The sequence below is a fragment of the Dama dama genome, chromosome 9, assembly GCF_033118175.1.
Source record: "Dama dama isolate Ldn47 chromosome 9, ASM3311817v1, whole genome shotgun sequence".
Lineage (NCBI taxonomy): Eukaryota > Metazoa > Chordata > Mammalia > Artiodactyla > Cervidae > Dama > Dama dama.
In genome coordinates this window covers 53,196,838-53,208,244 of record NC_083689.1, presented here as the reverse complement: position 1 = coordinate 53,208,244, position 11,407 = coordinate 53,196,838, and the positions used below count along the sequence as shown (strand labels likewise).

The following is an 11,407-nucleotide window of genomic DNA, read 5'->3' as shown; positions in this document are numbered from 1 at the left end:
AGCAACAAAGACCCAGTGCAGCCAAATAAATAAACAAAATTATGAGATTGTTGGATGGCCTCACTGACTCGATGGACATGAGTTTGAGCAAGCTCCAGGAGTTGGTGATGAACAGGGAAGCCTGGCATGCTGTAGTCCATGGGGTTGCAAAGAGTTGGACACGACTGAGTGACTGAACTGAACTGACTGGTAAAAAGGAATAAGAATAAATTTAAAAAATAAAATGATTAAAGAGGCAAATTTTGTGTTATACACATTTACCACAATTTTAAAAGTCCAAAGTAGAATAAAATACTAAATAAGTGCAAAACTTCTACAGTATACAATATAAAATATTGCTAAAAGGAATTTTAAAAGACCTGAATAAACGGGAAGACATCTCATGTTCAAGGGCTTGATAATGTTAACATGATGATATTATCCAAACTGATCTATAGAATCAACATGATACCTGTCAAAATCCCAGATGACTTCCTTGCAGAAACTGACAAGTTGATCCCAAAATTTGTATGGGAAATTAAGCAACCCAAATAGCCAAAACAATCTTGAAAAGGAAGAGCAAAGTTGGAGGACTCACATTTTCTAATTTCAAAGCTTACTACAAGCTACAGTAACCAAGATGGTGTGGACTAGGATAACAATGGATACATAGATCAATGGAAAAGAATTGAGAATTCATAAATAGAATTCACATTTAGAGTCAGTTGATTTTTGACAACTGACCAAACAATTTGTGCCAATGGAGAAAGGCTAGTTTTTGACTAGCCTTTTCAATGGAGAAAGGCTAGTTTTTGACAAATGGTGCTGGGACAACTGGGTATCTATATGAAGAAGAACATGAATCTCTAACTCACATCACATATAAAAAGATTCAAAATGGACCAGAGGTATAAATGTAAAAGCCAAAATCATTAAACTCTTAGGAGAAAACATATATACAAACCACTGTCACCTTGATTAAGGCAATAGCTTCTTAGATATAGCACCAAAAGGACAAGCAACAAACTAAAAGCTAAATTAGGTTTTATAAAAATTAATAACATTTGTGTTTCAAAGGACAACATGAGGAAAGTGAGAAAACAACCTAAAGAATAGGAGAAAAATTTTGCAAAGCATTTATCTGATAAAGGACTTGTATCTAGAATATACAAAAAAACCTCCTATGATTATCACAGTAACAAATTATTAAATAATAATAAAAAGACAAATACCCAACTAAAAATGGACAAAAAAATATGAGTAGGCTTTTCTCAAAAAAGATATGCAATAGCAATAAACACATAAAAAGATGTTCAACATCATTTACCATCAGGAAAATGCAAATCAAAACCACAATAAGATACCATGTCATATCAATGAAATGAGAATGGCTATAATAAAAAAGACAGCTAAGTGGGTTATAGAGTATCTTGCTTTGATTTATGTCATAAAGTGGTCAGCCTATGTTTTCCTCTAAGAGTTTTATAGTTTCTGGTCTTACATTTAGGTCTTCAATCCATTTTGAGTTTATCTTTGTGTATGGTGTTAGTAAGTGTTCTAATTTCATTTTGTTACATGTAGCTGTCCAGTTTTCCCAGAACCACTTATTGAAGAGATTTTCTTGGCCCCATTGTATATTCTTGCCTCCTTTGTCAAAAATAAGGTACCCATAGGTGCATGGTTTATTTCTGGGATTTCTATCTTGTTCCATTGGCCTATAGTTCTGTTTTTGTGCCAGTACCATTCTGTCTTGATGACTGTAGCTTTGTAGTATAATCTGAAATCAGGAAGTTGATTCCTCCAGCTCCATTCTTCTTTCTCAAGACTGCTTTGGCTATTCAGGGTCTTTGGTGTTTCCATATGAATTGTGAAAATTTTTGTTCTAGTTCTGTGGAAAATGCCATTGGTAATTTGATAGGGATCACATTGAATCTGTAGATTGCATTTGGTAGTGTGGTCATTTTCACAATATTGATTCTTCCTACCCAGGAACGTGGAATATCTCTCCATCCATTTATGTCATCTTTGATTTCTTTCATCAGTGTCTTATATTTCTGTACACAGTTCTTTTGTCTCCTTAAGTAGGTTTATTTCTAGATACTTTATTCTGTTTGTTGCAGTGGTGAATGGGATTGATTCCTAAATTTCTCTTTCTGATTTTTCATTGTTAGTATATAGGAATGCAAGTGATTTCTGTGTATTGATTTTGTATCCTGCAACTTTGGTAAATTCACTGATTAGCTCTAGTAATTTTCTGATAGTATCTTTAGGATTTTCTCTGTATAGTATCATGTCATCCACAAACAGTGAGAGCTCTACCACCTCACTCAGCCCTGCACATCAGAGGAAAAAAAAAACAAACTCAGCACAAATATCACCCTATACAAGGCTTACACAAATCATTGGACCAAACTTTGGAGGGCAGAAACAAAAAGGAAGAAAGAATTCAACCTTGAAGCCTACAAGGTTTATTTTCAGGTAATGAAAATGTTCTAAATTTGATTGTGGTGATGTGACTATATTAAAAGCTATTGAACTGTGCATTAAATAGGTAAGTTGTATGGTATGTGAATATCTCAATTAGGCTGTTACCCAAAACTAACAAAAAACAACTGTAGATTTCCCCACCCTCATGAATACCACCTTCCAGAAGATGTAGGGCCTTACATAAATAAAAGGTTATTTATCCTCTGAAGATACAGTAGCTCAATCAGCTGTGCTTCCCCAACCCCAGTCAGGCATCATCCAGCCCCTTTTTCTATCACATTTACTAGGATATTGTCTTGTCCAAGAAATACCATGACACACTAGACAGCTGCATGATGGGGCAATAAAGTTACAACAAAGAGGTGGCTGGGGTCAGACTCAGAGCCACCCACAGGTGAGACGTCAAGTCTCTGTGTCTGCTTGAGCCCAGGATAGAGGCCAAGATGAGAGGGGCTGACAACTCGAAGAATGTGATTCTCAGTGGTTATGATGATGACGGTGATGGTGATGGTGATTAGAGTTAGCTATCACTGAGAACTTACAAATCAGGCCTACAGACACATTATTTCTTTTCATTCTCATGACAATTTTATGAGGAAAAAAAAAAGTATTACTACCCCCACTTAGCTATGAGGAAGCTAAACTTCAAAGAAGTTAAATAACTGGGCCAAAGGGAGGGAAGTTAGATTCAAGTTGCAGACTGCCAAGCTGACAGGCTGCTGCCCTCTGGTTAGTTTCTGAGGGCCAACACTCTGTTCCACAGCTTGCTTGCTCCTGGGGCCTCTCCTTCACTTACTGGTAGTTGCTTCTTGCCTCCAGACACCCCGGAAGTAATGGTCTGAGATGGTTTTCATTTCTATTTCCAACCCAGTTACAGCTTCCATGTGTCTTCTACATCTTGGACCTAACTTCCCTTTGTGGTCCTCAGCTTCCTCTTTGGATGCCAGATGGCTATCTAGAAGAGCTTTGAGGTCTTTGCCCATCAGCACAGGTGATGAGGACAATCCCATCCATGCAGTTGTTGAAAGTCCCCATGCCCTGAGGCCCTGGCCACAACCCACAAGGTTCCAAACAATTCTCCAGCAACCTTTCTTCCAGCACTGACATTGTTATGGATTGAACTGTGTCCCCCAAAAGAGATACTGAAGTCCTAACTCCCTATACCTGTGAATGTGACCTTATTTGGAGGCAATGTCTTTGTAGCTGCAATTGAGTTAAGATGAGGTGATTAGGGTGGGCCCTAATCCAATGGACAACACTGGTGTCCTTATAAGAAGAGGAAGTGCCATGTGAAGACAGGGACACACAGAGAGACTGTCATCCTGTGATGATGGAGGCAGAGGCTCAAGTGCTACAGCTGCAAACCAAGGAACACCTGGGGCTGCCAGAAAGTGGAAGAGGCAAGGAAATATCCTTCTCTAACACCAGCATACTCCAAACAACTAATACATGTTCAATGTCAGGAAAAGAAACCTTAAAAATATGATGAGCTAAAAGGGAAAAGCATACCAAAAATCACCCATAGGCCTGCTACACGGAGTAATCATTGTTAGCATTTTTCCTGTCATGTAGCCTTCCAGACCTTTTCTCGTGCAACGTGTATTTCTAACAATGCAATTATACTATTTTGTACTCTGCTTTTTTTCCAGTAAGAAGCAATATGCTAAAGATATTTAAGAGTCAACATACAAAATTACATCTTCATATTTAGTGGCTACCTAACATTCTAAGATAAACCACGATTTAATCAGTCCCCTATTGTTGGACATTTAGTTTTTAGTTTTTCTCTGGTATAAACAACACTTGCACAAACATCTGAAAATGGGCATCTTTGTGCCTTTGTCTGATTATTTCTTTTTTAAAAAAAATTATTTATTTTTGGCTGTGCTGGATCTTCATTGCCACTCAGGCTTTTCTCTAGTTGTGGCACACGGGCCCAATTGTTCCATGGCATGTGAGAGCTTCTCGACCCAGGGATCGAACCCATGTCTCTTGCATTAGCAGGCAGATTCTTTTCCACTGAGCCACCAGGGAAGCCCTGATTATTTCTTAATGAAGAATTCCCAGAAGTGAATTGCTAGGTCTATGATTCTATGTGTCTTTTAAGGCTTCTGATGCATGGTACCAATCTGGCCTATAAACAGAGAATCTTCCTCTAGGAGAAGGGGGCAGAGATGAAGAACAGGTTCAGCAGAAATGATGACCATTGTGGAGCAGTGGAACTGACAGAAATGGTACCACCCAGGGGAGGTGGTGCTAGCTGCTGGGCAGGATCAGTATCAGTATCAGTTCAGTTGCTCAGTCGTGTCTGACTCTTTGCGACCCCATGAACCGCAGCATGTCAGGCCTCCCTGTCCATCACCAACTCCTGGAGTTTACCCAAACTCATGTCCATGGAGTCGGTGATGCCATCTAACCATCTCATCCTCTATCGTCCCCTTCTCCTCCTGCCTTCAATATTTCCCAACATCTGGGAAGGCGGGGCAAGATGGTAAAGGCCAAAGGTTGCTTGGCACAGGGGGACTTCGGGACAACTGTGGATTTGCCCACTCTGGAAGGACTCTGCTCAGACGTTTTCTTTGACAACCTTGACTTTCTTTGGTTTTGAAGCACCGGAGCCTTTGTCCACCACAGGGGGCCCCCTTTGTGAGCTTTTGTAAGGGAGAGAAAGTGCAGGGAATTCTCTCCATTCTTGGAAAATTATTTTTAAAAATGAGAGTTTTCTGGGAGCCTCCTTGCTCCCAAGAGGCCAGTGGCATCTATGGACATGGTGTGTCTTCTTGTGTCTGGTTGGGATGTGGGGAAGGGTCCAGGCAAGTACCCTCTGGCCTGGGCATATATGGACCGCTTCTGCTCTGTGGCTTCTGTCCCAATCCCACTCCTGAGCCTGCCCCCTTCTCGAATCTGATCAGCTTACTGGTATGCCAGAAAATGGCTAGAAACACTCTCCACCCTCTGGCAAAGTGCAAGCATGAAATTTGATCCTGGTCCTTCCACCCCTTTCTGGGGAATCAAGGCACAGAACGAGCTGGGTTTTGAAGTCACCCACCTGATTCATGTCCCCACTCCCTCCTTTACTAGCAGGGGGACAGGGGCAAGTTAATTCACCTCACTGAAGCTCAGATTGTCCATGAGAATAGTATTATACCTTCCTGATAGGGTGGCTGAGTGGACTAAGTGAAACAATATATGTAACACTTGGCATAATGTCTGGAGCACAGTAAGCACTTAATTATTATTATTATTATTATCATTATTACTATCATTATCCACGCGACTGCCTTTTTGGCTGGAAGCACCAGGTTCTCTCTGGGAAGTCACAGGTGTTGCTATAATACTTCCTATGGAGAGCCGAAACCCCACACTTCAGGAGCCCTTTGGCTCTCACTCAGTTTTTTACTAGAAGGCTATTGTTACAGGAAATAACTCTTCATTTTCCCCGCCTCTAGTCTGATGTCAGAGTCTTCAGAAAAAGAGGATCTGCATCTGCAAGTCAGAATAAAACCACCAGGCAGGGCAGCATGGTACAGTGTGTATGCTTGGCTGGGCGTGTGTCTTGCGAGGGTGTTGGTAGAGTGTGTTTGACTGGAGGGGGTGGTGCTTGAGGGACAGCTAGTGTTCAGGGTTGTGGCTGTGAGGAGTGTGAGAGGGTTTCTGAACACCCTTGGTTTGAGGGGTGGACGATGGAATGAGGGCCTTCTCAAGCTTTCTCCCTCACCCCAAGGCAGGCGTGGCTGACCAGGATGCCGTGGGAGGGAGGAAATAACCTCCTCTGCGAGCACAGTGAGGCTGTGGTCTGGTGAGATGCCAGCATTGGAGTGCTGTGGAGGAAGCTTCAGTTGTTTTTAACCTTTCATTTTTCAGGCTCTACCCTGAGAGGCCACCCTTGGTTGCTGGGAGCCCTGGTGCTGGGCCTTCTCTCCCTGTCGACTTCCAGAAACAACCTGCAGTCTGAGAGGTAGAAGATCAGAAGCCGGCCAGCCAGAGCTCTAAGACTGAGGACCCTGCAGAAGCAGCAGAGGTGGGTGCCTCCACCCTCTGAACTGTGGTTTACAGCTTTGCTGCCTAAGGTCCTCCCTGGGGTGGACTGTGGGGAAAGGGAAGCCTTGGTCTCCTGATGAGTGGTACCTCACAGGACACTTTCAGGTCTGGGTCTGGGGTAATAGCTGTCTTCTTTCTTCACCACACCTGTGGTCTCACTGGGGTTGGGTGAGGTGTGTATGTGTTGTTGTTCATTTACTAAGTCATGTCACACTCTTTACATCCCCATGGACTACGGCACACCGGGCTTCCTTGTCCTTTACTATCTGCCCGAGTTTGCTTCAACTCATATGTGCATGCATTTCTTTCTCCACCTACTCTGTTAGCAACAAATTTTTTTGGGGTTGGAGCTCTGGGATGCTGTATGCCCAGCCTGTTCCCTAGAGGTGTCTCCAGGAGCATCTTCTGGGTATGGCTGGGCACCAGGGAACTGGAGAGCTGGGGGGCGTGCCCACTCAGGGCCTCAGTCCTGGAACTGTAGGAGAGTGAGGGGAGCACAACCATGGATTTCTTGGTACCCACAGATGCCTCACTCCAGCCTGCATCCATCCATCCCACAGCCCAGGGGTCACAGGACCCAAAAGGCAGCCTTGGTCCTGCTAAGTGCCTGTCTGGTGGCCCTTTGGGGCCTGGGGGAGCCACCAGACTACACTCTCAAGTGGTTGGCGCTCCACCTGGCCTCCCAGGAGATGGGACTGCTAATCAAGGGGATCTGCAGTCTGGCCGAGGAGCTGCGCCACGTCCACTCCAGGTGACTCCCTGAAGTACCTCCTGCCCCTCTCTGGCCGAGCTGGGCTGGGGTCTGGAACTTGTGTGTCACCTGCAGGTACCACGGCAGCTACTGGAGGGCTGTGCGGGCCTGCCTGTGCTCCTCCATGCGCTGCGGGGCCCTGCTGCTGCTGTCCTGCTATTTCTACTGCTCCCTCCCAAACATGGCTGGCCTGCCCTTCACTTGGATGCTTGCTCTCCTGGGCCTCTCACAGGCACTTAACATCCTCCTGGGCCTCCAGGTATCACACACAGGGAGGTGGAGGGTCTGGTCGGGTGGAGGTGTGGCTATTGTGACCTGCTCTGAGCTCAGTACTGGGAGTGGGATCAGTTTAGAAGCTGATCCTTGGACTAGAGCCTAAAACGGTCTGGGTTCAGCAGTGGCAGAGAAGGGAGCCAGTTGGCAGGAGGTTGGGAAATTTTATTGGGGGAGGAGCGCTCTCGCTATCCTTCATAGAGGCCCTCTAGCCCCACCCTGCTGTCCACAGGGCCTGGCCCCAGCAGAGGTCTCTGCAATCTGTGAAAAAAGGAACTTCAACGTGGCTCATGGGCTGGCCTGGTCATATTATATTGGATACCTGCGGCTGATCCTGCCAGGTGGGCCGTCCTCTATGCCCCCATTTCTAGATCTGTAAGACACGCAACCTTGTTTCCAGAAGTCACTATACTTTTCAAAGCATTTTCTTTTTTTTTTTCCCCAAGAGTTCTCAATTGCTATTTATTTTTCCAGAACTTATTTATTTATTGCTGTTGGGAGTACAATTGCTTTACAGTGTTGTGTTAGTGTTTGCTGTATGATGAAGTGAATCAGCTGTGTGTACACATGTATCCCGTCCCTCTTGGACCTCCCTCCCACGCCACCCCCATTCTACCTGTCGAGGTCATCACAGAACACAGAGTTGAGCTTCCTTCAAAGCATTTTCAGTCTAACAAACCATATGATTCCAAAAGTGATCTTATAGGCTTGAAGGCTGTTACTATTATGCCTGGTTTGCAGGAAGAAATTTGGGGCTTAGATCCATTAAATGACTTGTCCCAAGTCACCCATGAATTTTTTCAATAAATATTTGCTACAAGCTGTATGCCCTTCATTTACAGTTTCTCTTTTAATTCACATCCCTTGGAGAAGGGAAAGGCCACCCACTCCAGTATTCTGGCCTAGAGAATTCCATGGACTCTATAGTCCATGGGGTCGCAAAGAATAGGATACGACTGAGCGACCTTCACTTTCACTTCTGTGAGGACAGGATAATCATCACCCCTGTTTTAGAGTTAAGAACATCACTATTCTGAGAGATAAAGTGACTTGTCCAAAGTCACACACCTTAGCTATAGGAGGAAGCAGAATTTGAACACAGGCCTGTCCAGAGCCTGGACCCTTGACTACCCCACTGGAAACTTACAAATTGCATCTCATTCTTCTGACTTGCTGGCCAGGACTGTGGTTCTCCCCCATCTCATGGCTGCCTTTGCTAGACAGCAGGGCTTCGGCTAGAGGCCTGGCTCAGTGCACCTGGAGTTGCTGGGTATGGCAACTCCCAGGGCTCTGCCTGCCTCTCAGAGCCCTGAAAGCTGTAGTGGAAAGGAATGAGGCTAACAGAAATCTGGACAAAGGTCAAATGAGGGGGAGAAAGGGGTGGTGGGAGTAGGTGAAGCGTTATTGCCTAATGCTCTGCCTCTCCTGGCCCCCCAGGCAATGCCTATGGGCTGGCCCCCCAGGGCTCTTGCACCCACACAGTGAGGGCAACAATGGCCTGCATCTCTGTCCTGAGTTGGTTGGGAGACAGAGTTGCTGGAAATGACTTCTTGGACCTCTCCACCCTAGGGTTCCGGGCCCGGATCCAAATTTACAATCAGTTCCACAACAACACGCTACAGGGCGCAGGAAGCCACCGGCTGCACATCCTCTTCCCGTTGGACTGTGGGGTGCCTGACGACCTGAGCGTGGCTGACCCCAACATTCGCTTCCTACACGAGCTGCCCCAGCAGAGTGCCGACCGTGCCGGCATCAAGGGCCGGGTTTACACCAACAGCATCTATGAGCTTCTGGAAAATGGGCAGCGGGTGCGTGTGCAGGGAAGCAGGTGGCACTGGGAAGGGGTCAGGCCTAGAGACTCAGAACTCCGAGCCCTGGCCAAGCCGTGATAAAAATTCACTGCCCTTCTCTGTGCCTCAGTTTCTCTGATCGGTCCCAGGGCTGGGCAAAATTAGGTTCTGAGTGATAATGATTAAGTAACATTTATTTATTTATGACTGTATTGTGAGGCTTGCGAGATATTAGTTCTCTGACCAAGGATTGAACCCTGGCATGGAGTCCTCACCATGGACCACCATGGAATTCCTGGTAACATTTATTGAGCACTTATTGCAAGCCAGATGCTCTTCCAGGTGCTTCATCTGACCACCTCATTGAATCCTCACCACCACTCTGTGGTGTAGGGACTGTTATGACCCCTGCTTTGTAGAAGAGGACACTGAGACTCAGAGAACCAGGGCAGAAGTGGACAATTTCACCCTGAGTGTACCATGCTCTGGAACATAAAGCTGCCCAGATGAAGGTCGAGAGAATGTCTGAAGGATTTCACGTAGGCTGTGGGGAATCCAAGCAGAGTTGAACCCAGAGTCCAGTCCCCGGACTTGAATTCCAGCTGGAGTAGTTGACAGCCTAGATGAAGGATCTGGGAAGGGTAAATTTAATGCAGTCCCTGGCCGTGATTTTAGGAGTGGGGTTCACAGGCAAAGGTCATCAACCCCATCAGGTGGCCACCTCCCAGACTCCTCCCCTACAGATTGAGCAGTGGGGTCCAGAGTCTGCCTGCCTGGCCCCTGGCTGAGTCTGGTCTTCCTTTTACCTCCTCCAGGCAGGCGTCTGTGTCCTGGAATATGCCACCCCCTTGCAGACCCTGTTTGCCATGTCACAGGATGGCCGAGCTGGCTTTAGCCGGGAGGATCGGCTGGAACAGGCCAAACTCTTCTGCCGGACACTTGAAGACATCCTGGCAAATGCCCCTGAGTCTCAGAACAACTGCCGCCTCATTGTCTATGAGGGTAAGGGGGTGACAAGCTGAAGGACAGGAAGGGTTGGGGGCCTTAAGGGCCTCCCAGGTGCTCGGCAGGAGATAGGACAGTCCTCAGCCTTCCTGAGTGGTCAGGGCATTCAAGCCCTGCCTCCTTCTCCCCTGGAGAAGGTCCTATCTCCCCACCATGGGACACCCGATGGCTTTCTGAGGTCTTTGGCTATGGGTCCTGGGAGGAGCATGAAGGGGTGGCTCCAGGGTCCTCTTACCAGAGGCCTCTAGAGTACCAGAGAAAGCAGGTAGCCCCCAGCCACCAGCCAAGACACCAGGACTGCAGCTTCAGCAATGTCACTCCCTTACTCTGTGACCTTAGGCAGGTCTCTGTCCCTTTCATCTCTAATGTATCATCTCTGAAAGCAGGAGGGTAGAATTCTCTTGTCTCTAAAACCACTGCTAGCTCTAGGATTTCATGAAACTCTAGTCCCAGTGGCTAGGGGTGGGGAGGAGGTGGGAGAGGGAGGGTTGGAGGAGCCCCCAGCAAGTCCTCTGGGTGTGCTGGAGTGGGAATGTGTGAGGCCTTCACCACCCCCTACACATTGCCCTCCTCATTCCAGAATCTGCAGAGGGAAGCAGCTTCTCCTTGTCACAGGAAATTCTCCAGCACCTTCGGCAGGAGGAAAGGGAGGTTACCATGGGCAGCATGGAAACCTCAGTGATGCCCGGTTCCTCTGTCCTGTCCCAAGAGCCTGAGCTCCTCATCAGTGGCATGGAAAAGCCTCTCCCGCTCCGCTCGGATGTCTTCTGAGGCCCCAGTCACCTCTCCTGAGCCCCCAGCCAACCCTGAGACTCTGAGAGGATGTCTTTCTTGAGCAGCTGGAGGCCTAGCAGAACCATTTCCTCCCTCTCAGAGAAGGTCCTTGGACTTGACATTTCAAGATGAATCCTGTAACCTTGGGCAAGTTGTTTCACCTCTCTGAGCCTCAGTATCCTCATCTATGAAATGGGATTATAATCATTGCCCTATCTACCTCACAGGGTAGTTATGAGTAGTATGGTTGTATGGTTTTTCTGCAAACTCTAAATGCCAGGTCAGGGGCTTCCCTGGTGGCCCAGTG

At 46.6% G+C, this 11,407-nt stretch overlaps 1 protein-coding gene across 3 annotated transcripts; it reads left to right on the top strand.

Moving 5' to 3' along the window:
• Positions 1–5,942: 5,942 nt before the first annotated feature.
• Positions 5,943–11,341, top strand: STING1 (stimulator of interferon response cGAMP interactor 1). 3 transcript variants are annotated; one of them, XM_061151444.1, is made up of 8 exons: positions 5,943–5,990; positions 6,331–6,487; positions 7,032–7,258; positions 7,334–7,517; positions 7,764–7,872; positions 9,101–9,339; positions 10,137–10,323; positions 10,907–11,341. In XM_061151444.1, the coding sequence occupies exons 3-8, from the start codon at positions 7,032–7,034 to the stop codon at positions 11,095–11,097; spliced, it is 1,137 nt and encodes a 378-aa protein (XP_061007427.1). In that variant the 5' UTR covers positions 5,943–5,990; positions 6,331–6,487; the 3' UTR covers positions 11,098–11,341. The 3 variants fall into 3 exon arrangements, with proteins under 3 accessions (XP_061007427.1, XP_061007426.1, XP_061007428.1); XM_061151443.1 differs by lacking the exon at positions 5,943–5,990 and having other exon boundaries at positions 6,033–6,487; XM_061151445.1 differs by lacking the exon at positions 5,943–5,990 and having other exon boundaries at positions 6,037–6,487; positions 7,068–7,258.
• Positions 11,342–11,407: the final 66 nt, after the last annotated feature.

Excerpts from the sequence above, each read along its gene's own strand:
- STING1 (XM_061151444.1), top strand. The coding sequence starts at position 7,032 with ATGCCTCACTCCAGCCTGCATCCATCCATCCCACAGCCCAGGGGTCAC. Across the intron at positions 7,518-7,763 it reads ACATCCTCCTGGGCCTCCAG|GGCCTGGCCCCAGCAGAGGT; the intron begins GTATCACACACA and ends TGCTGTCCACAG. Across the intron at positions 9,340-10,136 it reads TTCTGGAAAATGGGCAGCGG|GCAGGCGTCTGTGTCCTGGA; the intron begins GTGCGTGTGCAG and ends TACCTCCTCCAG.